Source organism: Dama dama, chromosome 8 (genome assembly GCF_033118175.1).
Source record: "Dama dama isolate Ldn47 chromosome 8, ASM3311817v1, whole genome shotgun sequence".
NCBI classification, from domain to species: Eukaryota; Metazoa; Chordata; class Mammalia; order Artiodactyla; family Cervidae; genus Dama; species Dama dama.
The window spans coordinates 2,785,844-2,813,654 of NC_083688.1; the positions used below are offsets into that span (position 1 = coordinate 2,785,844).

The 27,811-nt window shown below is 53.1% G+C and overlaps 3 protein-coding genes across 6 annotated transcripts; 2 read left to right on the forward strand and 1 right to left on the reverse strand.

Moving 5' to 3' along the window:
- The first annotated feature begins 6 nt into the window (after nt 1-6).
- MRTO4 (MRT4 homolog, ribosome maturation factor) lies at nt 7-6,391 on the forward strand. Its single transcript, XM_061148043.1, has 8 exons — nt 7-316; nt 2,224-2,282; nt 3,222-3,325; nt 3,963-4,044; nt 4,261-4,328; nt 4,975-5,126; nt 5,530-5,606; nt 5,726-6,391. Exons 1-8 carry the CDS (start codon nt 289-291, stop codon nt 5,876-5,878), a joined length of 723 nt encoding a protein of 240 aa, XP_061004026.1. The 5' UTR covers nt 7-288; the 3' UTR covers nt 5,879-6,391.
- Nucleotides 6,392-6,809: 418 nt separating this feature from the next.
- LOC133060549 (aflatoxin B1 aldehyde reductase member 2-like) lies at nt 6,810-15,940 on the reverse strand. 3 transcript variants are annotated; one of them, XM_061148044.1, is made up of 4 exons: nt 15,869-15,940; nt 10,437-10,533; nt 10,110-10,209; nt 6,810-7,048 (listed from the first exon to the last, which is right to left on the reverse strand). In XM_061148044.1, exons 1-4 carry the CDS (start codon nt 15,881-15,883, stop codon nt 6,964-6,966), a joined length of 297 nt encoding a protein of 98 aa, XP_061004027.1. In that variant the 5' UTR covers nt 15,884-15,940; the 3' UTR covers nt 6,810-6,963. The 3 variants fall into 3 exon arrangements, with proteins under 3 accessions (XP_061004027.1, XP_061004028.1, XP_061004029.1); XM_061148045.1 differs by lacking the exon at nt 6,810-7,048 and adding an exon at nt 9,391-9,454 and having other exon boundaries at nt 15,869-15,937; XM_061148046.1 differs by lacking the exon at nt 6,810-7,048 and adding an exon at nt 9,900-9,939 and having other exon boundaries at nt 15,869-15,935.
- Nucleotides 14,951-25,862, forward strand: LOC133060547 (aflatoxin B1 aldehyde reductase member 3-like). Of its 2 annotated transcripts, none has more exons than XM_061148041.1 (7): nt 14,951-15,233; nt 18,669-18,856; nt 19,025-19,129; nt 19,997-20,093; nt 20,321-20,420; nt 21,013-21,142; nt 23,980-25,862. In XM_061148041.1, exons 1-7 carry the CDS (start codon nt 15,011-15,013, stop codon nt 24,139-24,141), a joined length of 1,005 nt encoding a protein of 334 aa, XP_061004024.1. In that variant the 5' UTR covers nt 14,951-15,010; the 3' UTR covers nt 24,142-25,862. The 2 variants fall into 2 exon arrangements, with proteins under 2 accessions (XP_061004024.1, XP_061004025.1); XM_061148042.1 differs by having other exon boundaries at nt 24,770-25,862.
- Nucleotides 25,863-27,811: the final 1,949 nt, after the last annotated feature.

The following is a 27,811-nucleotide window of genomic DNA, read 5'->3' on the forward strand; positions in this document are numbered from 1 at the left end:
CATAGAGTTGCGCTCACAAGCGGGGTCCTCGGTGCGGAACCATAGAGTTGGGCCCAGAGGCGGGGTTCTCGGTGCGGCGCCCCAGACTCCGGCGTTCCCCGCCCGCGTGGGGAGTCTACCTGGAGACTCGGGGCAGAGGGCAGGCGGCGGCCGGACAGGGAGAACAGGGCCTCAGCGCGGGCTGGGTCAGGCACGCGCGAGGGCGCCTACCGAGGGCCTTCCCAGAGGCCCCCGCGCGCCGAGGGCCTGACCGGCCGCAGCGTCTTCCGCCCACGAGGCCGCGGCGAGATGCCCAAGTCCAAGCGCGACAAGAAAGGTGAGCCCAGAGGGCCCAGTGGGCCCCCGAGGGCCAGTTTGTGGGCCGGCTGTCAGCTGCGCTAGGGCTTCGGGGAGGACAGGGGAGGACGCTGGGACCTCTGCGAGGAGGGAGCGGGCTCACGGCGCGCTGGAATGGTTGGGCCCTTGAGGGTGGCGGAAGCCCCGGGGGAGGCTGGAGCCGCGTTGGCGAAGCGAAGAGGGCTTTGCCAGGCCTCCAGAGAGAGTTACCTAAGGCCGGCTGGCCGGGGAGCAGCCTCAGCGCCCCCAGGGTGCCGGCGATCTCGTCTTGCCCACCTCTCCGTCCTCAGCCCGTCTCTCTCTCTCTCTCTCGCTCTCCGCGCTCCCCGTTCCCTCACCTCCTTTCCTTCAGCCCGGGTTTATCCCCGAGTATGGTCGTTGTGTTCTCTAAGTTATTTCTGCCGGCAAGGTATCTCCTATCTTCGTATGGCTGAATCTTAGGTGGCAGTCCGTAGGACCCCTCCTAAGAGACTGTGACTGTTTCTACTTATGGTGCGTCTCTCTCATCCCGGCACATTCGCTCAATAAGTTAGAGACCTGGCAACTCTTTAGGTTTTGAAAGTTACTGCAGTTACAACATGGAAGGTCTAGAGCCCTCATAGAGCTTAACATTTTAGTTTTGGGAAGTGTGTCTTCCCAGGATACTAAAAGTTGAATCTATAAATTCAGATAGTGATGAGACTCATGTAGGAAAAAAGCAGTTGACGTTCCCTTGTGCAGTGTAGCTAGAGAAGGTCTGTTAAGATTGACAAATGAGCAGGAACTTGCAGAAAGGAAGAAGGCAACCCGAGGAGTTACCTGGAAGGGTGGTGGTCAAAGGAGAGGGAACACAAAGGGCAGAGGACCTGAAGTGGGAGCATGTTTAACTTTTGCCAGAGGCCAGAGTGGGCGGAAAGGAGAGAGAGAGAACCGAGCAGAGTGTGCGGAGCTTGAAAGAGTTTTGCACAGGATTGGTTTTCACACCCAGGTGAGGTGGGAGGAGAGAGCTTGAGCAGAGGAGTTATGGGGTTCCGCTTTACTTTTAAAAAGATCACTCTAGTTGCTTTGTTGAGAATGAACCGCGGAAGGCAGGGGCAGTGGCAAGGGTGGAAGCAGCCGGACCAGCAGTAATCCAAGAGAACGCCGTGCCGGCTTGGGCCACAGTTGTGGCGGTGGAAATGTTGGGAAGCGGGACAGCTGGATTTTGTTTGCCCTCCTGTACTGCACTCGGCCCTGCCTGCTGTGATTACCTTTCTGACATGTGCTTCCTGAAGAGGGACTTCTTATTCATCCATCCAGGTGGGATCCAGGGCTTTGCATTTGATGCTCTGTTAAGCGATTGTGGAATGATTGGATTCTGTGGCAGAATCCGTGGTCAAACCTGGCAAGTGCCAAACCCTTCTGGGTAAGGAGAAAACTGGGTCCCAGCTGTTGTTAGAGAAGAGATGTTTGTCCCTCCCCAAAGAGGCGCCGCTGCATGCACGGGTCCAAACTGTAAGACGTGGTGTAGCAGAGGAGAGGCCCCAGACTCATCCTTCCACAGCACAGAGAAGCCATAGATGGTCTCCACACACTGCAGCCCAGAGCAGGAAGGGACCAGCCCCAGTCTTAGGCTGGGTCTCTGGGGGCGCCCCGCCCCCCACTCCTCAGCAGGGAGTTAGCCCCAGAGGGGCTGTAGATAGCTGGTTTGTCTAGTAACAGGACAGATGTGGCAGGATCTTCAGCTCAGGAAAGCTGGAGAGGCACTCTGCAGACCTGGGGGTAGCCTTGCGAGCCAGAAGCAGCAGCCACAAAAGCCTTGCCAGCTTTCTCAGATCGGCTGCATCCGGCTGGTGCCGAGGGAGAGACGGGTCTCCGAGACGTTCAGGTTTCTCTCTCATCATCTCCCCTTTTTCTTCTCTGTGTTAGTCTCCCTAACCAAAACTGCCAAGAAGGGCTTGGAACTGAAACAGAACTTGATAGAAGAGGTAAGGGCTTGTTTTTTTGTTATTATTATATTTTCCCAGCCTTCGTATTTGGTTGTTTTTTTTGTTGTTGTTTTTTTGTTTTTTTTTATTATTATTTTTTTTTTTTTCCAGTGGGTTTTGTCATACATTGATATGAATCAGCCATGGATTTACATGTATTCCCAATCCCGATCCCCCCTCCCACCTCCCTCTCCACCCGATTCCTCTGGGTCCTCCCAGTGCACCAGGCCCGAGCACTTGACTCTTGCATCCCACCTGGGCTGGTGATCTGTTTCACCATAGATAGTATACATGCTGTTCTTTTGAAATATCCCACCCTCACATTCTCCCACAAAGTTCAAAAGTCTGTTCTGTATTTCTGTGTCTCTTTTTCTGTTTTGCATATAGGGTTATCGTTATCACCTTTCTAAATTCCATATATATGTGTTAGTATGCTGTAATGTTCTTTATCTTTCTGGTTTACTTCACTCTGTATAATGGGCTCCAGCTTCATCCATCTCATTAGGACTGGTTCAAATGAATTCTTTTTAACAGCTGAGTAATATTCCATGGTGTATATGTACCACAGCTTCCTTATCCATTCATCTGCTGATGGGCATCTAGGTTGTTTCCATGTCCTGGCTATTATAAACAGTGCTGCGATGAACATTGGGGTGCACGTGTCTCTTTCAGATCTGGTTTCCTCAGTGTGTATGCCCAGAAGTGGGATTGCTGGGTCATATGGCAGTTCTATTTCCAGTTTTTTAAGAAATCTCCACACTGTTTTCCATAGCGTCGTATTTGGTTTTAAAGGTGGGTGTGGGACTGTCTGTCAGGGACAGCTCTAAACATCCACGGCTGTCAGAGGCCTTGGAGCAGCCTCTTCCCCTCTGGGGCCAGAGTATTACTGCCTGACCCCTGCTGCCCCGGGACTCCAGAGCCCCATGAATTGTCCCATAGCTTCGGAAATGTGTGGACACGTACAAGTACCTCTTCATCTTCTCCGTGGCCAACATGAGGAACAGCAAGCTGAAGGACATCCGCAACGCCTGGAAGCACAGTCGGTGAGTGGGCAGTGGGAGGCGGGGCCAGGCTGCTCGAAAGTACAGGGGCAGCTGGTGACCTTGGGTACCTGGGTCACAAGTATCGCCTTAATGAGGGTAAAATGCCACCGTCCCCGACCCCTGATGAAGGATGCTCTTTAACTGTTTGGGCGGGGGGAGTTGTTTTGTTTTTTCGGTCAGGCTGCTTGGCTTGGTTGGAGATCGTAGTTTCCCAGCCAGGGATCAAACCCAGGCCCTCTGCAGTGGGAGCGCAGAGTCCTATCCATTGGGCCACCGGGGAAGTCCCTAACTGTTAAAGTCGGTGTTGCCCTGGGGGCGGAGGGACAGCAGTGATCCCTCCAGGAGAGGGGGCTCCCTGAACCCTGGGGTCTGGTCCCTTAAAGAACATCCAGCAGCTCTGGTTCAGACTGTCCAGCGGGCCTCTTCCTCAGACCCAGACGCACTCCCGCTGGGCTGAGACAAAATGTGTGCGGGTCAGGTCTGTGCGGGAAAGAACGCGAGGGCCCTGGGCTGCATGGAAAGCAGCCTCTGGCCACGCCTCCTCCTGGGCTGGAGCTCCGGCCCTGGGGCCTGGAGCTGGTTGGCACTTCGGTGACGGCGGGGCGCCTCCTTCACGGAGCCCTCTTTTTCTCTGTAGGATATTCTTTGGCAAAAACAAGGTGATGATGGTGGCGCTGGGTCGGAGCCCGTCTGACGAGTACAAAGACAACCTGCATCAGGTTGGCCCCCGCTCTCACTGACACACTCTCCAGCCACAGCCCAGGGCGGGCGTCAGGCTCAGCTCTCCTTTAGTCTCCAGACCCAGAGAGGAGCTCCGCCCCCTCACAGTACTCTCCAGGTGTTGCCAAATATTGGGGGGCAGGGGCGGCAGGGTCGTCCCCAGCTGAGAACCACTGCTCCCACGTGACGGACGCCACCCTCCTCTGGTTTTGCAGGTCAGCAAGAAGTTGAGGGGCGAAGTTGGTCTCCTTTTCACCAATCGCACTAAGGAGGAAGTGGACGAGTAAGTGCTCTGGAGGCGCGGTGGGAAGGAGAAGATGGGTGAGGTCTCCCGGGAAGGAGTAACCCAGGACTTGGTCCAGTGGAGGGTCCAAGGAAGACCTGGTTCCTGGAACCTTGTCACTGGGTCTCTATCCTGCCAGCTCAGAGCTCCGGGCTGAGCCGAGGAGGACAGGGAGGCCGGGCAAGGCCAGGCGGAGCCTGACCTCAGGTGGATGGGCGTTGTTCGTGGTTCAGTCGCTCAGTCGTGTCCGACTCCCTGGACTGCAGCACGCCAGACTTTGTCCATCACCAACTCCCGGAGTGTGTGCAAACTCATGTCCATCAAGTCGGTGATGCCATCCAACCGTCTCATCCTCTGTTGTCCCCTTCTCCTCCTGCTCTTAATCTTTCCCAGCATCAGGGTCTTTTCCAATGAGTCAGTTCTTCGCATCAGGTGGCCAAAGTATTGGAGTTTCAGCTTCAGCATCAGTCTTTACAAGGAATATTCAGGACAGATTTCCTTTAGGATTGACTGGTTTGATCTCTTTGCTGTTCAAGTGACTCTCAAGAGTCTTCTCCAGCACTACAATTTGAAAGCATCAGTTCTTCAGCGCTCAGCCTTCTTACCAGCTCTTGCATCCATACATGACTGTTTTCTTTTCCCTCAGGTGGTTCACAAAGTACACGGAAATGGACTATGCCCGAGCAGGAAACAAAGCCACTTTCACTGTGAACCTGGACCCGGGACCCCTGGAGCAGTTCCCCCACTCCATGGAGCCCCAGCTGAGGCAGCTGGGCCTGCCCACGGCCCTCAAGAAAGGTACAGGGGTGTCCCTGGAGGTGAGAGGTCACAGCTGAGGGCCGAGAGCACAGGTGTCCAAGCAGACAGCTCTCCCCACCCCAACCCCCACCTTTCCGGCAGAGAAGGTTATTTCTATCAACCTGTGTTTTGTTGTATGAAAAGGGGACCAAGAGTGCCCGCCTTGTAGTCGGGGTGAACGTGGACAGCGACTTACAGCTAGGATACAGCAGTTAAGGGATAAGGAAGGAGGAGTCGGTGCCCCCCCCACCCCCGCCATCAGAACCCCCCCCAGGCAGCTGGCCGCTCGCTGAGGAAGCCCAGCGCCTGTGCTGCTGGAGTCTTGGGCAGAGGGCCGCCCGATTCCTCCAGCGCTGCCCAGGCCTCCGTGCTGGGGTAACTGCTCGGAGTCCCTTCTCCGCAGGTGTGGTGACCCTGTTGTCCGACTATGAGGTGTGCAGAGAGGGCGACGTGCTGACCCCAGAGCAGGCCCGCGTCCTGGTGAGGTCCCCCCCACCCCCGGCCCCCAACCACCCACCCGGCGGCCGCAACGGGAGGGTCCACGGACGCCTCTGACCACACTCGCCCCTCCTGACCGTTGTTCCCTCTGTCCCTCGCAGAAGCTTTTCGGGTATGAGATGGCTGAATTCAAGGTGAGCGTCAAATACATGTGGGACGCGCAGTCTGGAAGGTTCCAGCAGATGGGAGATGACTTGCCAGAGAGCGCGCCCGAGTCAGAAGGAGAGTCAGAGGAGGACAACGACGACAGCTGAGGGGCCGGGGCCTCCGGGTCTCGCCAGGATGGACACGAGGCGCTGCCACCGCCCTCCCGGAGAGCGGCCGTGTGTCTGCTGTGGATGAACACGAGCGGCGGGGACAAGGACAGGCTGTGTTTCTATAAATAACGAGACTTTGTCATTCAGGCTGTCTTCTGCAAAAGGGACTTTTCTTGGGGAAAAAAGCTAAAGACGCTGTGGGGTTTGGGCTTTGGGTTGGACTCCCAGGAGTCTGTTCATTCACCTCAAGCCAGTTTCCAGGACTGGCTCCTGCATGGCCACGTGGCCGGGCGGTTCCGGGGGCCTGGGAGGACCTGCTTTCTCTCCGGCCTCAGCGGCCCTGGCTGGAAGCTGGATTTGCTGAGGGAACAGGCACCTTGCCCACCCGCTCCTACCCCAGCTGTGTTCTCTCTCCCCACCCCCCCTCCCACACCCGAGCCAGGAATCTTGGGGACAACCAGAAGACAGGAGGCTTGGCTAAGGCCAGAATAAAGCCACCGCTGAAACTGAGCAAGTGTGAGGGATGTCCCCCAGCAGTTTTATTCTTCTGGGCGGTGGGTTTTTGCCCAGATGGTTCTGTTTATACGTATTTAGTGAGGTGATTCTATACAAGAGGACGTCTACCTCAGGGTGTACGGCCCCCTGTTCTGCCGTGTGTAGAAGCGTGAGGGCCGCCTGCAGCCCTGCTGTTCAGAGGTCAGGCTGGGAGGCCCTCCTGCCGCCTCTGCCCTTCAAAGCCTGATCCCTACTCCTGCCCCTTCTCACCGAGCCTGTGGGGGCGGGAAACAGCCTGTGGCTGCAGAGGAGACGTTCACCGCGGGCCTGGGCTCCAGCCCGGCTGGTGCCCCTTGATCCAGACAATAAACACGCTGTGCAGTCCCGGCCTTTTCCTGTGGTGGAGGCTGCGGGGGTGTTCACAAGAACTGGGGAGACGGGACTGTGAGGGAAGAACCAGCCACGCAGAGCAGCCTAAGGTCAAAATCGACTGCGTGAGAGAAAGGAGGAGTGTGCCCTCTGCCACCCCAGACTAGGCATAGTGGAAGTAGTTGGGACAGTCGTGGGCGACCAGGCGCCAGGCCTGATCAAAGGCCCCACGACGGCCGGCAAGTTCTCTTCCAGCTGCTCCAGGCTGGATGTGCCCAGGATGACCGCATCCCTGCAGAGGCCCTGCAAGGGGAGACACCCAGATGTCACACACCCCCTCCCACCCCCACCCCTGCCAAGACCTGGGGTCCATTATCTGTGTGCCCAGTCACTTGGCCGTGTCTGACTCTGATCCCATGGACTGTAGCCCACCAGACTCCTCTGTCCATGGAATTTTTCAGGCAAAAATACCGGAGTGGGTTGCCATTTCCTCCAGGGTGTCTTTTCAACTCTGGGATTGAACCCGAGTGTCTTGCATTTTCTGCATTGGCAGGCAGATTCTTTACCACTGAGCTGCCAGGAAGCCCCCAATGTCCATACCCTGCATTATTCCAGACAGCTCCAAAGCTCTGCCTCCCTAGATTCACACAGGCAGGCCTGAGTTCAGAGCCTCTCCCCTCCTGCTCTGCAGCTGGGCAGGCCTGAGTTACTTACATGACCTCACTAAGCTTCAGCTTCCTTTGCAGGGTGATTGTGGGGATTAAAATTTTGTACTTTACTTCAGGTCTGGCACTTAGGGGCTCAAGAAAGAGGCACCGTTAGTATGTGATACCCATATTGGAGGAAGGTATTGGGAAAGTGGGATGGTGGGAATAGGACAGATTGCAGAGAGGGCAGCCAGAGACACAAAGGCTAATGGAGGAAAAAACGTGTCAATATCACACAGTTCCTCTATCTCAGTCGCTCAGTTATGTCTGACTTCAGGCAAGAATACTGGAGTGGGTTGCCATTTCCTTCTCCAGGGGATCTTCTCAACCCAGGGATTGAACCCGGGTCTCCCACATTACAGGCAGATTTTTTTGTTTGTTTGTTTATTTGGCTGTGCAGGCTCTTTGTTGAAGCATGTGGGACCTACTTCCCTGGCCAGGGATCAAACCCAAGCCCCCTGGCATTGAGAACAGGGAGTCAGCCACTGGCCCACCAGGGAAGGCCCCAGGCGGATTTTTTTTTATCATCGGAGCCACCATGCAGCAAAAATTTAAAAAACTAAAAATGAAATCCCTCCCTTCCACTTCCTCCCTCCTGCCCGGAGCTGGGAGTGGTGGTACACCCGGCAGAGGGCGACCGAGGTCATGCCCAGGGTTCTGGCAGCTATGCAGCCTGCAGGGCCTTCCCCACCAAGGCAACAGCCCGGAAGTGGCGCTCCTTCTAGTAGCTGGGCAGGTAGGGAGGGTGACCGGGGTCAGAAGCGGGGGTTTCCCGCAGGGCGTCAGTCTTCTCAAGTGGAGGCTTTACCTCCCTGAGCAGCAGAATGCATGTGGATTTCTGGGTCCCTCATCGTGGCAGTCCCTGCCCAGTGCTGGGGCCAGCAGGGATACAGTGGGCAAGAATCCTTGCATAGCACATGCTCCCAGATGCAAACAAGACAACCCCCAATGTCAGGACCACATCTTGGTGCCCCGGGTCACGGACAGGACAAGTCCTGGTTCCAGACCCAGCTCTGTCCTTGGGTCAGCCACCTGCCTTCAATTACCTGCTAAGTGAGAAGACAGCCTGAGCCAGCCCCACACGGTGAGTGCAAAGCATAAAGGAGGTAATGGACCTGCCATGCTTTCTCAACTAAACAGAGCAGAGAAGGTAAAAACCATCAGCCAAGATCCTGGGCCTCCCTGGGGCTTAGATGGTCAAGAATCCACCTGCAACGAGGGCGACCTGGGTTTGATTGCTGGGTTGGGAAGATCCCCTGCAGGAGGGCATGGCAGCCCACTCCAGTATTCTTGCCTGGAGAATCCCCATGGACAGAGGTGCCTGGCGGGCTGCAGTCCATGCGGTGCAAAAAGTTGGACACAACTGAGCGACTAAGCACCGCACAAGATCCTACAGGGGTGACTTTCCTGGAGGTACAGTGGGTAAAAATCTGCCACTGCAGGGGACACCGGTTCAAACCCTGGTTTGGGAAGATTCCACATGCCACAGGGCAGTTAAAGCCCATGAGCCTCAACTGTTGAGCCCTGGGGCCATGGCTCCTGAAGCCCGCGTGCCCTAGAGCCTGTGCTCCACGATGGGAGAAGCCACCACAATACGCCTGCTCACCACAATAAAGCGTAGCCCCGGCTCTCCACAACTAGAGAAAGCCCACACCCAGCAACAAAGACCCAAGACAGCCAAAATAAAAGTGAACAAATTATTTTTTACAAAAAATTTCCTCCAGGAGAGAGGCCCAGGCACTGGTGGTGTGACAAGCTTCTTGATACACTGCTTAAGGAAATGGTTTCTAAACCTGGTCAGACAGTCAGAAACCCTGGAGCGGGTGGGCGCCTGGATTAAGGTTTAAATCACATCACTGCACACACAGGCAGTTACAAATACGAGACACTGTGCTGCTTGAAAAGTTCTGGGACATTTCAACGAAATTAGCACTGAAGCTTTGGAGACAGCTTCTATAAATCTTGAAAGATGAGGAGCTTCCCAGCAGTCCACAGATAATGTCTAAATTGATACATTAAGGAATAGCAATAAAGTATATATGTCAGAGGTCTTAGAGTCAACGCCAGAGGGAGAGTAAGCTGAGTTTAAAAACATCACCTCTAAGGAATGTGACTTGGAAAGGGCTTGCTTTTAGCTGCGGGCATGTATTACATTGATAACTTTTTCAAACTTTAAAAAAATGAAAGGGAAAAAAAAAAAAAAAGGGAAAAGGGCTGGTCCTAACAGATGTTCAACTATAACTTTAGACATTGATGACAATTTTATTGCCAAGAATTTACAAAACTTAGACTCAGTTGCCCCAGGTGACAGGGCCAGCAGCAAGCTTCAGGATTCCCCAGTCCCAATGCAAGGTTTCTCCTGCCGCCGTGGGCAAGGGGGAGGCTCTTCGAAGGAGGAGACACACTCTTGCAGACCCAGCAGAAGGGCCAGAGCACCACACACTCCCAATCCAGGTCCCCAGTCACTCCCAGAGACACTGGGGAAACCTGACGGGTGCCAGTTGGGTTCTCAGTAAAGCTGAGCTTGAGGGGCCCAGGTCTGAGCAAAAGGGGAGGCTCTGGAACCCAAAAAAGCAGCCCCAGGGACTCCCCATTTTCAGACTATTGGGGACCCCCTCCCACCCCACCCGTCCTGACACTGTCCGCCCCCAGCTCACCGATTCCTGTAGACCTCTGCCCAGCTGTTCCCAAAGAAGCGGCCCTCGGGCTGTTTCCCGTCCTTGTCCTCATACTTGTACCTGCCGGTCAGCAGGCCTCCTGCGGGAAGGCTGCAGTCAGACCCCCAGCCACTGCCCCCAGAGGCCATCTGGACCGGAAGTGGGGGTGATAGCAGGGGAACCAGGAGGGATGGAGGTCCGGGCAAACCCCTCCCCTTCCCAGGTCTGGGGCCAGGCTTCTCCCGGGTCAGGAAGGGGCAGAAACGGGGTCGGGAAGGCCCTCCCGCCCAGGGAAGCCTGTGCCCGCAGCAGCCCCACAGCCCATACCAGCCAGAGGGTTGTAGGCGTAGAACCTCAGTCCAAAGCGCCGGAGGCAGGGCAGCAGCTCCGCCTCCACCTGCCGAGTGGTGGCGTTGTACATGCCCTGCAGGCAGAAGGGCCAGCTGAGCGGGGCCGGCCAGGGAGCCCAGCCTGCTCTCAAGTCTTTGGTCAAGACCCCCCAGGACTCCAGCATGGTTTCCAGCGTCACTACTTTGGACGGGAAATGGTGCTGGGCCCCAGGAAGGGACGGTGGCCTGGCTCTGCCATCCCACACACATCTGCAGGCACCAACCGCAGGCTGGAGCCTGAGCTCTCAAACACGTGGATCTGGTGAGGCCTCTGCTTCAAGAGATGTCAGAGTCGAGTTAGAGGATGTGCTCTGTGACCTTCATCACTTTATTTAACTTCTTCGAGCCCCACTCCAGTAATCATGTCTGGAAAATTCCTTGAACAGAGAAGCCTGGCAGGCTATAGTCCATGGGGTCACAAATAGTTGGACACAACCAAGTATGCATGCTCACACACACACACACACACACACACGGGTGCACACACAGACAGCCTCAGTCCGCTCAAGTGTAAATTGAGAACCACAATGGTACTATCTAGTTGGGAGTCTCAGAGGATTGATCAGAACTTTGACACACTTGGTCATGAAAGTCAAGGTGTTAGTGGCTCAGTCGTGTCCAGCTCTTCCTGACCCCACGGACTGTAGCCGACGGAACCCGGGTCTTTACCACTGAGCCATCTGCAAAGTGTTGGCGGGCTACTCATTTGGGATTTACCATTCCTCCATCACGGCCCCCACCCTTTCCTGATGTTAACTTCAGATCTGAGATTTAAGAACTTTGGCCCAGCTAGTTCCAGCCTGAAGGAGGGACGAGAAGGAAGAGTTGGAGAAGAAAAAGCAATTAGAAATAAGACCAAACTAAATGCCCAAGAGATGAATGCATAAAGAAGATGTGGTATACATATACAGTGCAACATTACTCAGCCATCAAAAAGAATGAAATAATGCTATTCACAGCAACACGATGGACCGATTTTCATACTAAATGAAGTAAGTCAGACAGAGAAAGACAAATATAGTGTGTGTGTGTGTTAGTTGCTCAGTCGTGTCTGACTCTGTGACCCCGTGGACTGCAGCCTGCCAGGCTCCTCTGTCCATGGGATTCTCCAGGCAAGAATGCTGGAGTGGGTTGCCATTTCCTTCTCCAGGGGATCTTCCTGACCCAGGGATTGAACCCAGGTCTCCTGCATTGCAGGCAGATGCTTTAACCTCTGAGCCACCAGGGAAACCAAAGGGGGAAGGGGGGCATAAATCAGGAGTTTGGGATTAACATATACACTAATATACATATATACACATATAAAACAGATAACCAACAAGCACCTACTGTATAGCATAGGGAACTATATTCAATATCTTGTAATAACCTATAATGCAAAATAATCTGAAATATGTAACAAAATCACTTTGGTTACACCTGAAACTAACACCACATTGTAAATCAACTATACTTCAAAAAATTAAAATTAAAAAAAACAATAAGACCAGAGTTGTCACGGCGAGGCATCCAAGTGGCCTAGAAAGAGTGCGGCTCTGAGACGCGTGCATGTTCTCGTCTTGTTCCAGATCGACCATGCCGTGACCCATTTCTCCCTGAGACACCCCAGAGTGAAAGATGGCACAGGGTGCCAATGACGATGCCACTATTAACAGTAACAGCTAATGTTGCCGAGCCCACACTGTGTGCCTGCCAGCACAGGCCACACGCACTGAGACGGCATCAGACTGATGGGGGTGTCCCCTGCCCTCACACACCAAACCTCCGCTTGGCCACAGCTGCCTGCTCCAACACCCTCAGCGCTGCTAAATCCCATTGCCTTTGCCCACTCACTGCCCACGCCCACAGCCGGGAATGCCCTTTCTCCTCTTACTCTGGGAAAACGGTCAGTTCAAGGTCTGATGTGCCCTTTTCTGAGCGTTCTTCTTTGGCTCGTCCCAAGAAGTGGTCCCGTTTCTGGGCTCCCCAGCTGTTTCTAGATGCTGAGCTCCCTGAGTGGGTGAGTGTCAGTTACCCTTCTGTGGCCTTAGACAGAGGCTGGCACAGAGCAGGCAGTTAGACAGGGTGCCTCCCCCACTTCCCCATCCCAGCTACTGCTGGTAGCTCCAGCGGCTCCCAGGCGCACCCACCCTGGTGAAGTGGGAGGCACCGCGGACTGAACCACGCGCCTGGGGCTCTGGGGAGGAGTCCAGGGCTCAGAGCAATGAGGAAGCCGGTCCCCGCTGGTTCCAAAGACCGATCTGCAATGGTACCAGGGAATGCCAGGGTGATAAGGGCATGACTCTGGCAGATAGGGACTGCACCAGGCACCTGCAGGGGTGGGGAAGAGGGCAGGGGCTGCCCAGCGCCAGATTCCGTTTTCAGCCCCCTGAGAGGGGCTAGCCAACTCGTTCCAGGCTAGGAAAGGGTTGCTGAGAGGAAGGAAAAGGAGAGGAAAAGGGTCAAGACAAAGTACTGTCCGGCTACATGGGCTAATGTGCAAGGGCGCTGGGAAGTGGGGGGTTCACAGAGCTGCGGGGTGGCCAGAGGAGCTGGCATCCCGGGAAGGGGACAAAGCTGTCGGTCCTGAGCTTTCATAAACTGAAAAACAGACTTACTATGTGTGTGCGTGCTCAGTCACTTGAGTCGTGTCCAACTCTTCTCGACCCTATGGACTGTAGCCCACCAGGTTCCTCTGTCCATGGGATTCTCCAGGCAAGAATGCTGGAGTGGGTTGCCATGCCCTCCTCCAGGGCATCTTCCCAACCCAGGGATCGAACTCACATCTCTTATATCTCCTAACATTGGCAGGCGGGTTCTTTACCACTGAGCCACCAGGGAAGCCAAGACTTACTATATGACTCAGCAAAAACTACACCCTGGTAATCTTGATGAACCTACCTACAAAAACCTTTGACCAATGTAGTTGACTAACATTAACTCCATTGATTGATTCACCAGTTTAAGGCCAACTCTATGCCTGAGTGAAATTCAATGTGTCATGATGTATTATTCTTGTTATATATCACTGCACTCAATGGGTCAAAGGTTTTTGAAGGTAGGTTCACGAAGACTAATAGGGTGTAGTTTTTGCTGAGTCACACAGTAAGTGTATTTTAACTTTATAAAAACTCAGCTTTTTAAAAAACATGAAAAAAGGTTAAAGATTATATTTATCTTTGTATTTGCCATTTCCAGCACTCTTCATTTTGTGTGTGCGTAAATCCAGCTTTTCTTCCATCTAAAGTATTTCTCCCAATATTTGCTATAGTGAAGAAGTGAAGTGAAGTGAAAGTTGCTCAGTTGTGTCTGACTTTTTGTGACTCCATAAATTATACAGTCCATGGGATTCTCCAGATCAGAATACTGGAGTTGGTAGCCTTTTCCTTCTCCAGGGGATCTTCCAACCCCAGGGATCAAACCCAGGTCTCCCACATTGCAGATGGATTCTTTACCAGCTGAGCCACAAGGGAAGCCCATAGTGAAAGCTGGCTACTATGAATTCTCCCTAACCTTTGTCTGAACAAAGTCTTTGCTTTCATTTTTGAAAGGTGTTTTCGTTTGAATTCTTTCAATACTTGAACGCTGGCTGGAGCCTTTGGCAAGTCCCAAGAAGAGAACCACAGAGCCAACCTCTGGGGCCTGCAAGATGGTGGGACAGCCCCAAGGCACCACCCCTGAGCCAAGACCACATTTTAGGATCTTCAGTTCAGTTCAGTTGCTCAGTCATGTCCAACTCTTTGCAACCTCGTGACTGCAGCACGCCAGGTCTCGCTGTCCATCACCAACTCCCGGAGCTTGCTCAAACTCATGTCCATTGAGTCCGTGATGCCATCCAACCATCTCACCTCTGTCACCTCGTCCCCTTCCCCTCCCACCCTCCATCTTTCCCAGCATCAGGGTCTTTTCCAGTGAGTCAGCTCTACGTATCAGGTGGGCAAAGTATTGCAGTTTCAGCTTCAGCATCAGTCCTTCCAATGAGTATTCAGGACTGATCTCCTTTAGGATGGACTGACTGGATCTCCTTACAGTCCAAGGGACTCTCAAGAGTCTTCTCCAACACCACAGTTCAAAAGCATCAATTCTTCGGCGCTCAGCTTTCTTTATAGTCCAACTCACATCCATACATGACTACTGGAAAAACCATAGCCTTGACTAGACCGACCTTTGTTGGCAAAGTAATGTCTCTGCTTTTTAACATGCTGTCTAGGTTGGTCATAGCTTTTCTTCCAAGGAGCAAGCGTCTTTTAATTTCAGGGCTGCAATCACCATCTGCAGTGATTTTGGAGCCCCCCAAAATAAAGTTTGTCACATTATTTAGGCTCTTCAACCGTTAGGAAAAGCCCCTGCCGAGGGGTCCTGGGTAAGGGGCACGTGTGGGGGCGGGGCCAACATGCTCACGTCGCCCCGCCCCCTATCGCTCCGCCCCCTGTCAGATGGGCGGGGCCCACCTCTCCTTAAAGCGCCCGCCCTCAGCGCGTTGCCCCGACTTGGGCTCGGCTTCGGAGCGGCTGTGTTACGCACCCCGCCGCCATGGCCCAGTCGTACCCACGGGGTGTCCCGACCCGGCCCGCCACCGTCTTGGGCGCCATGGAAATGGGGCGCCGCATGGACGTGCCCAGCAGCGCCGCGGCCGTGCGCAGCTTCCTGGAGCACGGCCACACCGAGATCGACACGGCGTTCGTGTACGCCGACGGCCAGTCCGAGAGCATCCTGGGCGGCCTGGGGCTCGGGCTGGGCGGCCGCGACTGCAAAGGTAAAGCCCGGCGCCCCGGACCTCGGCCCTGTGACCGCCCCCGAGCCATGCACTGGCCGTGGCCGGGACCGACCGCCTTGTCCACATTGCTGGGGCGCCCACCTCCCCTAGCCACCCCACAGCTCTGTGAAACCCCCGCTTCCCAGCGCTCTTGCACATCAGCCCGGACAGCTGGACAGTGTTTGGTCTTGACTCTTTTCCTCTCCTTTTCCCTCTCTCCCAGTAAAGTCCCGACCGTGGCCGAGCCTGGAACGACTTGGCTAGCCCCTCTCAGGGGGCCCTGAAAACGGAATCTGGCGCTGGGCTTGCCCGCTTCCCCCTCCTCCGCAGGTGCCCGATGCGGTCCCGATATACAGGAGTCCTGCCCTTATCGCCCTGGCAGTCCCTGGCACTCCCTGGCACTCTTGCAGATCGGTCTTTGGAACCGGCAGGGACCGGCTACCTCATTGCTCTGAGCCCTGGACTCCTCCCTGGAGCCCTGGGCGCTCAGTCCGCTGTGCCTCCCACTTCACCAGGGCTTCCCTGGTGCCCCAGACTGTAAAGAATTTGCCTGCAATGCCAGAGACCTGAGTTCGATCCCTGGGTCGGGAAGATTCCCTGGAGAAGGGCATGGTGACCCACTCCAGTGTTCTTACCTGGAGAGTCCCCATGGGCAGAGAAGCCTGGCAGGCTACCGTCCGTCGGGGTGGCAAAAGAGTGGGACAGGAGTGAGTGACTAACACTTTCACTTTTCCACTTCACCAGGGTGGGCGTGCCTGGGAGCAGCAGTAGCTGGGATATGGGTGTGGGGAGGTGCCCTATGTAACTGCCCCATCTGTGCCAGCCTCTGTCCGAAGCCACAGAAGAGGAATTGACAGTCACCTAATCCAGGGAGCTCAGAGTCTAGAGACAGCTGGGGAGCCCAGAAGAGGGACCCTTTCACAGAAAGGGCCAAAGAAGAATGCTCAGAAAAGGGAACATCAGACCTTGAACTGATACTCTGCCAGAAGAGGAGAAAGGGTGGTGGGTGTGGGCAGTGCATGTGCAGAGGCAGTGAGCTTTGGCAGTGCTGAGGGTGTTGGAGCCGCACTGGAGTCAAGCGGAGGTGTGTGGGCCTGGGGGAAGGTCCCCCACCTGTCTGATGCCATCTGAAGTGCTAATAATGTGCCGGGCGGGCACAGTGGCAGCTCAGCAACGCTGGCTGATCCGTTAGTAGCTGTGTGGTTGTAGTAACAGTAGATGCTGTTGGCACCCTGCGCCGTCTTTCACTCCGGGGTGTCTCAGGGAGAAATGATTCACGGCATGGTTGATGTGGAACAAGACGAGAACATGCATGCATCTCAGAGCCGCACTCTTTCTAGGCCACCTGCTGCCTCGCCGTGATCACTCTGATCTTATTATTATTTTTTAAAATTTTAATTGAAGTATAGTTGCTTTACAGTGTTGTGTTAATTTCAGGTGTATAGCAAAGGGATTTACTTATATATATATATCTATATATTTCAGATTCTTTTCCATCATAGATTATTATAAGATATTGAGTATAGTTCCTTTGCTTTACAGTAGGTCCTTTTTGCCTATCTATTTTATAAATATTGCTTGCCCAATCACTAAATTGTGTTCAACTCTTTGTGACCCCCTGGACTGTAGCCTGCCAGGCTCCTCTGCCCCTGGGATCTTCCTGGCAAGAATACTGCAGCGGGTTGCCATTTCCTTTTCCAGGGGATCTTCCTGATCCAGGGATCGAACCCGTGTCCCCTGCATCTCCTGCATTTGCAGGCGGACTCTTTACCACTAAGCCACCTGGGAATCCTCAGTTTCTCTATATTAGTGCGTATGTTAATCCCGGACTCCTAATTTATCACCCCTCCCCGTGTGGTAGCCGTGAGTCTATTTCTGCTCTGTAAATATATTCATTTGTATAATTTTTTTTAGATTTCACATGTAAGCGGTATCACATTTGTCTTCGTCTAACTTCCTTCACTTACTGTGATACTTTCTAGGTCCTTCTGTTTCATTGTAAATGGCATCATTTCATTCTTTTCTGATGGCTGAGGACTATCCCATTGTATATACGTACCACATCTTGTTGATCCATTCATCTGTCCATAGGCATTTACACCGGTCTTATTTCTGGTTCCTTTTCTTCCGCAGCACCTCCTCTTCCCTCCTTTAGGCTGGAACCAGCTGGGCTACAGTTCTTAAATCTCAGATTTGAAGTTAATGTCAAGAAGGGGTGTGGGCCAAAGGGGAGGAGGTGGTGGAATGGTAAATTCCAAATGAGTAGGCCTTCAGCCCTCCAGCCTGGTCTCTGCCTTCTCAAGGGGTCTGGCCTGCTGCGGTGACTTTCCAAGAGTAAACAGTGCAGAAAGGGCTCGCTTCTCAGCCGTTACTTTGCTCACCTGATTCTTACTGCGGACGGGAGGAAAGGTATCTAACTCCTTCCTGACCACACTGGCCTTTTCTCAGTGGGAGGTTTCTCTGCCAGAAATATAACCTGCCTTTCCTCCCCTGGGGCCCCAGTTGAGGCCTCTCGCTCCTCTTTCCTGAATTCCTGCCACAGTCTCCTTGCCATTTTCCCTGTTTCCAGACCTGGACCCCAGGTTCTTTGTGCTTCATTCGGACTCATCTTTCAAAATGGCCAAGTTGACCCCTTAGCTTGCTGGCTGGTCCCCTGTGGTCCCCTGAAGTCAGATTCTAAGCGGTGCCCTCAGGGCCCTTTGCGTCACTCTGGCCTGTGGCCCCTTCTCTTGTCTTGTGTACCCCCAGACCTGGTGTTTTAGGTCTGTGGGATTGCAGGCATGACTCCTCAAAGCCGTGTTCTTACCCCAGGGTGGCTTTTGGAGATTCAAAGCCTTGGAAAGCCTTCCCTGAATTCTCAGGCTCCTCTCCCCTGCTCCTGTGTGTCCTGACCTCACTTACTCTGTGGTGCCCCCTTAGACTGTGGGTCCTTGAGGGCAGGGATCCAGGGTTGGCATTCCTCTTGCAGCCCGAAGTGCCAGGCATGGCATACCTAGCTGTCTGGTAAATAGTCACAGTAGTGATAACATTAGCAGCTCATAATGAGCAAGTGTGTCAAAGTTCTGACAAATCCTCACGGCCTCCCAACTAGATAGTACCATTGACATTCTCAATTTACAGTTGAGAAAATTGAGATTCTGTGTGTGTTTGTGTGGTGTGTGCGCACACACGCATGTGCGTGCTCAGTCATGTCCGACTCTTTGCGATCCCATGGACTGTAGCCTGCCAGGCTTCTCTGTCCCTGAGATTTTTGCCCAGTATTCTGGAAAGAATACTGGCATGGGGCTAAGAGAGGTTGAATAACTTAGTCAAGGACATAGAGCTGGTATTGGCAGAGCTGAGGTGTGAACCCAGGCTTGCCTCTTAACTATTAACCCTAGATCCTCTCCAATGTTTGTTAAGTTGACCTGAACTTCTATTTTTCTCCTCCCAAAGTAAAAATTGCCACCAAGGCCAATCCATTGGAGGAAAACTCACTGAAGCCTGACAGCCTACGGTTCCAGCTGGAGACGTCCCTCCGGCGGCTACAGTGTCCTCGAGTGGATCTGTTTTACCTGCACCTGCCGGACCACGGCACCCCCGTGGAAGAGACGCTGCGCGCCTGCCACCAGCTGCACCAGGAGGTGAGGGCGGCCCCCCGCTCCCCGCCCTGGCCTGTCGGTGCCCAGAGAGCAGAGGCTCTGGGGCGGTCCCAGAGCAGAGACGGGGCCGGACCCCACGCCCAGGGTCCCAATCTCTGGGACTGGCATTCTGGGCTGCGGGGGGATCTGAACATGGCCTCTCCCCCGCAGGGCAAGTTCGTGGAGCTCGGCCTCTCCAACTATGCCGCCTGGGAGGTGGCTGAGATCTGTACCCTGTGCAGGAGCAACGGCTGGATCCAGCCCACCGTGTACCAGGTGAGGCCAGGGCTGCAGACGCCCGTCTCCAGGGCACCTGCGGTCCCAGGTCCTCTTGGGCCACCCCCCTGCCCCCACCCGCCCGCTCCAGAGCAGCCACTCCCCTGCTCCCAGCCTGTAGACGGCCCCTGGGGGCCCTCAGCCTGGCCACGGGCGCCCGACCTCTCAGGCCCTGGCCCCTCTTCCCGCCTGCTTCTGGCTCTGCGGTCAGTCCGGACTTGCCTCCCCCTTCTCCCTGGAAGGAGTGCCCGGGCGTCACTTAGATACCTCTCCTCTGGAAGCCTTTCCCGACAGCCCAGTGGGTCCTCCAGTCTCCAGACACCATCTTTATGCATTGAGCGAGTATTTCTGAGAATCCGCCGTGATCACAGAAGCCACCTTTATGTGGTCGCCTGTCCTGTCTTGTCTTTTTTTGTTGTTTGTTTATTTGGCTGCCTCGGATCTTAGCTGCATCATGCAGGGTCTTTCATGGCGGCCCACAGACTCTCTAGTTGCGGCTTTCAGGCTTAGTTGCCCTACCAGGGATCAGACTCGTGTCCCTTGCTTTGCAAGGTGGATTCTTAACCACGGAACCATCAGGAGAGCCCGCTCTGCTTTGTTTTTAACTCGACTCTGACATCTCTTGAAGCAGAGGCCTCACCAGATCCACGTGTTTGAGAGCTCAGGCTCCAGCCCGCGGTTGGTGCCTGCAGATGTGTGTGGGATGGCAGAGCCAGGCCGCCGTCCCTTCCTGGGGCCCAGCACCATTTCCCGTCCAAAGTAGTGACGCTGGAAACCATGCTGGAGTCCTGGGGGGTCTTGACCAAAGACTTGAGAGCAGGCTGGGCTCCCTGGCCGGCCCCGCTCAGCTGGCCCTTCTGCCTGCAGGGCATGTACAACGCCACCACTCGGCAGGTGGAGGCGGAGCTGCTGCCCTGCCTCCGGCGCTTTGGACTGAGGTTCTACGCCTACAACCCTCTGGCTGGTACGGGCTGTGGGGCTGCTGCGGGCACAGGCTTCCCTGGGCGGGAGGGCCTTCCCGACCCCGTTTCTGCCCCTTCCTGACCCGGGAGAAGCCTGGCCCCAGACCTGGGAAGGGAAGGGGTTTGCCCGGACCTCCATCCCTCCTGGTTCCCCTGCTATCACCCCCACTTCCGGTCCAGATGGCCTCTGGGGGCAGTGGCTGGGGGTCTGACTGCAGCCTTCCCGCAGGAGGCCTGCTGACCGGCAGGTACAAGTATGAGGACAAGGACGGGAAACAGCCCGAGGGCCGCTTCTTTGGGAACAGCTGGGCAGAGGTCTACAGGAATCGGTGAGCTGGGGGCGGACGGTGTCAGGACGGGTGGGGTGGGAGGGGGTCCCCATAGTCTGAAATGGAGACGCTCTAGGCTGCTTTCCTAGGGCCTCCAGGCTTTTCCTTGCTGCCTGGACCTAGCTCTCTTGAATCCTGGAGGAATTAGGAAACCCTCTGGAGGGTTTCTTCTTGTATTCTCGGAACCCCTGAGAGGAATGAGGCTCCCTGGACCTTATGCTCAACCTTCCGAGGCATGATTCATCCCTGAGAAGTGGTGATCACCCTCCAGGAGGGAAAGACAGGGCCCCAGATGAGGAGCAGGTGGCCTGGGGTCAACGTGTGCCCCTGAACTGGCTGCCTGTTTCTCCAGGTAAAATAAGGGCAGGGTTTGAGTTCCTGGGAGTAGACGTCATGAGGTCTCTGGTGAGGGAGCCAGCGTCCTGGGTGCTTCCACTGCCCCCCAGAGCAGGAGACCTCCTGCTTGAGGGGACACCAGCCCCTCGATACTGCAGGCTTGGGGTGGGGGTGCAGCTGCCCGGTTGACTCTTAGGCAGTGGCCCCCGTGTGACCCCGTGGTCCTGACCCCGTGCTACCCTCCCCACCTGTCCAGCTACTGGAAGGAGCACCACTTCGAGGGCATCGCCCTGGTGGAGAAGGCCCTGCAGGCTGCGTACGGCAGCCGTGCCCCCAGCATGACCTCAGCCGCCCTCCGGTGGATGTACCACCACTCCCAGCTCCAGGTAACCTCCCCCCACCCCCCACCATCCCCGGAAGACCCGCTCCTGCTCTCTTTGAGGAGCCAGCATGATGTCTGAATCGTTTTTCCCTCTGAAATCCCCCTCTGGTCCGGTTCTCATGGCAGCCTTCCTGTTGTTCTGGGTGGCTGCCCAAATTTCAGGCCCTGTCATGAGGGCTTTACAAGCACGGATTGAATGATTACTTAGGCCTGATGAAGTGGGATTGTTCCAGTTTTACTGATGAGCAAACATCTGTGAATGGGAGAGAATGTTGTAGTCACGGACTTGATATAAAACCTGCTGGTCCTGCTCCTCTGGGGGGAGTGGGGTTTCCTTCTCTCTTTGGTGTCCCCTGTCTTCTGGCTGAAGCTTTTCTCCAGCCTCAGCCATTCACAGTTGCATAGTCTCTGGCACGTATATAGCAGGTTTGCATTAAGTGGGAGTTCGGTGCTTTGAATTATTTCTCATTCCCACAAGCACCGTGAAAACTGAGATCTGAGTCCCTGGGCTTACACAGCTAAGCCAGGTTCGCACAGGTCTGAACTGAGGTCTGAGTGAGGACGAACATCGTGGCAGCAGAGGAAAGAAGACAGGCTTCGGGGTCGCGTGATTACGGCTGCTGAATGCACCATACGTGCTCTGTACAACTACTGATCGCTTACGGTGAACGATGTCGGCTTCTTGATCTCCGAAGAAGATTTAGCTTAGGGACCAAGGACCGGGCTTGATCATTCACAGCTTTCGTGTGGCAGAAGTTTATTACAGTGAGAAAGGACACAGAAAGCTTCTGACACAGACATCAGAAAGGGTCAGAGAGTGCCCCATGCGCTAGTTTTATCAAGGCCTTATGTACTTTTACGACTTCCCTGCTGGCTCAGATGGTAAAGCATCTGCCCACAGTGCGGTAGACCTGGGTTCAGTCCCTGGGTTGGGAAGATCTCCTGGAGAAGGAAATGGCAACCCACTCCAGTATTTTTGTCTGGAAAATCCCATGGACAGAGAAACCTGGTAGGCTACAGTCCATGGGTTCACAAAGAGTCGGACACGACTGAGCGACTTCACTTTTACTTTATATAATTTTACCAGACCCACTCCCACAACATACGTTAACCTTTCTATTGAAAGGTCTTACCAGACCCACTCCCACTTCACATAACAGGATTAGTCAGAAGGTTCTTGTTAAAAAGGAGAAACATGTCCTCCAGCAAGATACACTGTTGTTATATAATCCTTCAGTTCAGTTCAGTCGCTCAGTTGTGTCTCTTTGCGGTCCCATGGACTGCAGCATGCCAGGCTTCCCTGTCCATCACCAACTCCCAGAGTTTACCCAAAATCATGTCCATTGAGTAGGTGATGCCATCCAACCATCTCATCCTCTGTCGTCCCCTTCTCCCTCTGCCTTCAATCTTTCCCAGCATCAGGGTCTTTTCAAATGAGTCAGTTCTTCACATCAGGTGGCCAAAGTATTGGAGCTTCAGCTTCAGCATCAGTCCTTCCAATGAATATTCAGGACTAATTTCCTTTAGGATGGACTGGTTGGATCTGCTTGCAGTCCAAGGGACTCTCAAGAGTCTTCTCCAACACCACAGTTCTAAAGCATCAATTCTTCGGTGCTCAGCTTTCTTTATAGTCCAACTCTCACATCCATACATGACTATTGGAAAAACCATAGCCTTGACTAGATGGACCTTTGTTGGCAAAGTAATGTCTCTGCTTTATAATCTGCTGTCTGGGTTGGTCATAACTTTCCTTCCAAGGAGCAAGTGTCTTTTAATTTCATGGCTGCAGTCACCATCTGAAGTGATTTTGGAGCCCAAAAAAAATAGCCACTGTTTCCATTGTTTCCCCATCTATTTGCCATGAAGTGATGTGACCGGATGCCATGATTTTAGTTTTCTGAATGTTGAGCTTTAAGCCAACTTTTTCACTCTCCTCTTTCACTTTCATCAAGAGGCTCTTTAGTTTTTCTTCACTTTCTGCCATAAAGGGGGTATCATCTGCATATCTGAGGTTATTGATATTTCTCCCAGCAATCTTGATTCCAGCTTGTGCTTCTTCCAGTCCAGCGTTTCTCATGATGTACTCTGCATATAAGTTAAATAAGCAGGGTGACAATATACAGCCTTGACGTACTCCTTTCCCTATTTGGAACCAGTCTATTGTTCCATGGCCAGTTCTAGCTGTTGCTTCCTGACCTGCATACAGATTTCTCAAGAGGCGGGTCAGGTGGTCTGGTATTCCCATCTCTTGAAGAATCTTCCAGTTTATTATGATCTACACAGTCAAAGGCTTTGGCATAGTCAGTAAAGAAGAAATAGATGTTTTTCTAGAACTCTCTTGCTTTTTTGATGATCCAGCAGATGTTGGCAATCTGATCTCTGGTTCCTCTTTTCTAAAACCAGCTTGAACATCTGGAAGTTCATGGTTCATGTATTGCTGAAGCCTGGCGTGGAGAATTTTGAACATTACTTTACTAGCGTCTGAGATGAGTGCAGTTGTGTGGTAGTTTGAGCATTCTTTGGCCTTAGTACAGAGCTTAAGATGAGTTGTTTTGTTAATCATTAGCTCTGGGCTTAAAGAAACTAAGGTCTTATGTAACTAAAACTAATGTAGGAAAAAAAAGTTTGTCCTTTTCTCCTTCTTGAGAGCCCCAGACCCCTTTCTCCTCCTTGGGGACCCCAGACTTCTTATCAACCTACCTGAGAATTAACTCTCTCCAGGTAGGGTGTGAAGAAGATGCCTGAGCCCAGGTCCTGGCAGGGGCGGGGCTGGGAGGGGGTGTGTGTAACGGGATCTCTGTGGAGCATCGGTGTGTGATGTCTGGCCATCTCCCCTTGCAGGGCCTCCGCGGGGATGCGGTCATCCTGGGCATGTCAAGCCTGGAGCAGCTGGAAGAGAACTTAGCAGCTGTCAAGGCAGGGTCCCTGGAGCCGGCCGTCGTGCAGGCCTTTGATCAGGCCTGGCGCCTGGTCGCCCACGATTGTCCCAACTACTTCCGCTAGGCTGCTGCCCAGATCAGGCACCGAAGGGTTCTTCCTTTTCTGTCGCCTCTTCTGCGCTCTCCCTGGCCGGTCTTTGCCTTAAGCTGGTTTCGCGTGGTCTTTCTCCACTGTCTGGATCCGGGCGTTACTTTTCTAGACCCCCGCCTTGCTCCCTGTTGCCCTCACAATGTATAATGCCGTGGGCTGAGCCCCTCTGGGGCACCTCCGTCTGAATAAAGCCAACCCTAGGCCTGCCTGTAGCCCGGTCACTGAGTGGACCCGCAGATCTCTCTCCTCAGCTGTTGTGACTTGGCTTCTCCCTGCCTGGCCCTTCCTGCCTGAGGAGTGGAACCACGGGCCGGAGCCCCCACGGGGCAGAGGCGGCGGGAGGGCCCCCCAGCCTGGCCTCTCGGTGGCCTGCAGGCGGCCCTCACGTTCCCACATGCCAGAGGGAAAGGGGGCCATCCACCCCGAGGTGGCTTTTCTCTCCGAATTATCTCACTAAATACTCAGAAATGGAAGGATTTGGGCAAAAACCTAGCGTTAGTGTCACGAGAAGAATAAAAACCCCCAGGATGCCGTGGGACGTTTACCCGCACAGTCACTCATCGGCGACTTTCCTCTGCCCCTGTCTTCTGCTCGTCCTCAGATTCTCCGCTCTGCTGCTGGGCCTCCTTGATGGGAGTGGCGCTGGCAGCCAGGACCCCCATTTCCGTCAGCAAGTCCCTGCTCCACGTAGGAAGCACCCAAGACTGGAGAAGAAACGCAATCCCAGGCCTGGTGGTTGCTTTCTGAACATGCCCAGGGCAGAAAAATCACACCCTGGGTGAGCGGTGGGTCGTGGGCCAAGCAGCAGCAGGTGATGAAAGGGGCTTAGCTCGGAAATTCAGATGAACCCACCAGTCAAAGACTCTTTGTTGGACCCCCCCTGGAGGCCCAGGGGTTAAGAATCCAGCTGGCAGTGCAGGGGACATGGGTTCAATCCCTGGTCCAGGAAGATTTCACAAGCTATGGGGCAACTAAGCCCGTGTGCTACCCACATACCCTAGAGCCGTGGTCTGCAACAAGAGGAGTCACCACTCTCTACAGCTGGAGAGAGCCCGCACGCAGCACCAGGGACCCAGCACTTAAAAAGAATGCATTTGAATCGGTTCTAATGAGGTGGATGAAACTGGAGCCCATTATACAGAGCGAAGTAAATCAGAAAGAAAAGCGCCAATACCGCATACTGACGCATACACACGGAATTTAGAAAGACGGTAATGATGACCCTATATATGAGACAGCAAAAGACACAGATGTAAAGAACAGTCTATTGGACTCTGTAGGAGAGGCGAGGGTGGGATGATTTGAGAGAATAGCACTGAAACATGTATATTATCACATGTGAAACAGATCGCCAGTCCAGGTTCGATGCATGAATCAGGGTGCTCAGGGCTGGTGCACTGGGAAGACCCAGAGGGATGGGATGGGAGGGAGGTGGGAGGGAGGTTCACGATGGGGAACACATGTACACCCGTGGCTGATTCATGTCAATGTGTGGCAAAAACCACTACAATATTGTAAAGTAACTAGCCTCTAATTAAAAGTATAAAAGAGAATAAAAAAATTGAAAAATAAAATTTTTTAAATGTGAAAAAAAAAAAAGGACCCAGCACAACCATAAATAAATAAATAATTCTTGTAAAGAGATTCTGTTCAAAGGAGGGTCCTACTCGCCGTTAATAAAAGGAGACACACACCCTGCTGTAAAGTCTTATTATTTACAACAAAGACACCCTCCTCTGTCGTCACCCATAATAAAATGGATGCTTCCCCAAGGGTAATTACCCTCCTCATATTATTATTATTACTTATTTTAGTTCTACCAGTTTATTGCTACCAACCCCTCTCCCTCCACCCTCCTGCATGCATGCTCAGTCATGTAACCCCACAGACTGCAGCCCGCCAGGCTTCTCTGTCCATGGACTTTTCCAGGCAAGAATACTGGAGTGGGTTGCCATTCCCTTCTGTACCTGCTCATATTAATAATAATATAAAAATTATTGTTGCACAACAAACCACCCTAAAATTCTGTTGCTTAAGATGACAAAATCTGAAACTGAGCTAAGAAGATTCAATGCAATTTCTATCATAAATATCTTAAAAAGATCAAGTACAAAACTATAATCTGTTTTTTAAGGAAGAAGAACAGCTCCTCTGTGCTGATGCATCCCCTGCCTTAAGGGCGGAACACAAACCTGACAGGCTTAGGCTGAGGTGGAGGGAGCGCTCTCCTCGTGTAAAGCTCCGTGGCTTGTGGATAAAGGGGTTGGTACTAGCGCCTGAAACTGAACACGTTAGAGGGTGTCGTCTCTAAAGTACGGTGGCCGTTCCCTTACTGAACTGCATAGTTTGATAAGTGCATTTGGAATCTGTTGAGGCAGTCTGAGCTCGGGTTGGAAAAAAAATTCCAGACACAGAGCATTTCAGAATGGAGTGCGTTTACGAAGAGCAAGGAGCAGAGATAATGAGGGCGCTGTGAGCCCAGCGGGTTGGGTCGACCTCCTGATGGGCCAGGGAGAGCTGAGAGGCTGCTTCAGAACAGTGGGCTAGCTCAAGGAAGACCCGAGGCTGTTCCTGGAAACCACCTGCAAAACCTCTGGCCAACTGCAGTCAGTAATATACAACGAGGATAATACATCCTGACTCATTACATTTCATCCCAAGAATACAGTTTGCTTTATATTTGCAAATCAATCAATGTTGCAATGACATCAGTCAGTTGGTTAGTCAACTCTTTTGGTCAGAGGTTTTGTAGGCAGGTTCATGAAGACTACCGGGGTCAGTTTTTGCTGAATCACACAGTAAGTGAATTTTTAACTTTATAAAAACTCACTTCTCTGTTTAAAAGGCTAAACATGAAAAAAAATTAAAAGTTATATTTATCCTCACGTTTACCATTTCCAGCACTCTCCTTTTTGTGTGTAAATCCAACTTTTCTTCCGTCTAAAGAATTTTTCCAAATACTTGCTATAGTGAGAGCTGGCTACTATGCATCCCCAACCTTTGTCTGAGCAAAGTCTTTATTTTGCTTTCATTTCTGAAAGGTGTTTTCGCTTGAGTTCTTTCAGTACTTTAATACTAATGCTGGCTGGAGCTTTTGGCAAGTCCCAACAAGAAAATCACAGAGCTGACTTCTGGGGCCTGCAAGGTGGCAGGAAAAGCAATCATTAGAGTTGAGTGTACTAACACCGGGGCCTTCCCAGGTGGCGCAGGTGGTAAGGAACCTGCCTCCCAGGAGACGTAAGAAACAGGAGTTTGATCCCTGGGTTGGAAAGATCCCCTGGAGGAGGGCATGGCACCCCACTCCAGTATTCTTGCCCGGAGAATCCCATGGACAGAGGAGGAGCCTGGTGGGCTACAGTCCATAGGGTCCCAGAGAGTCAGACATGATTGAAGTGACTTAGCATGCACACATACTAGCGTCGAAGAATAAAACCCTTATGATTATCTCAATAGACACAGAAAAAGCATTTAACAAAATTCAATACCCATTCATGAAGGAGAAAGGAAAAAAAAAAAAACCCTCAGCAAAATAAGAGCAGGGAATTTCCTCAAAATGAAAAAGGGCATATACAGAAAACATATAGCTGACATTATATTTAATAGTGAAACAATTTTCCCTCTAAGATTGGTAACCAGGCAGTGA

Bases quoted from the DNA above. Each gene is read 5' to 3' on its own strand.
- MRTO4 (XM_061148043.1), top strand. From the start codon at position 289: ATGCCCAAGTCCAAGCGCGACAAGAAAG. The intron at 2,283-3,221 runs GTAAGGGCTTGT...ATTGTCCCATAG, and splicing joins AACAGAACTTGATAGAAGAG to CTTCGGAAATGTGTGGACAC. The intron at 4,045-4,260 runs GTTGGCCCCCGC...CTGGTTTTGCAG, and splicing joins ACAAAGACAACCTGCATCAG to GTCAGCAAGAAGTTGAGGGG.
- LOC133060547 (XM_061148041.1), top strand. From the start codon at position 15,011: ATGGCCCAGTCGTACCCACGGGGTGTCCCGACCCGGCCCGCCACCGTC. The intron at 15,234-18,668 runs GTAAAGCCCGGC...CTCCTCCCAAAG, and splicing joins GGGCGGCCGCGACTGCAAAG to TAAAAATTGCCACCAAGGCC. The intron at 18,857-19,024 runs GTGAGGGCGGCC...TCTCCCCCGCAG, and splicing joins GCCACCAGCTGCACCAGGAG to GGCAAGTTCGTGGAGCTCGG.
- LOC133060549 (XM_061148044.1), bottom strand. The intron at 10,210-10,436 runs GTATGGGCTGTG...GCCTTCCCGCAG, and splicing joins CGCCTACAACCCTCTGGCTG to GAGGCCTGCTGACCGGCAGG. The intron at 7,049-10,109 runs GTGAGCTGGGGG...CTCCCCTTGCAG, and splicing joins GCAGAGGTCTACAGGAATCG to GGCCTCTGCAGGGATGCGGT.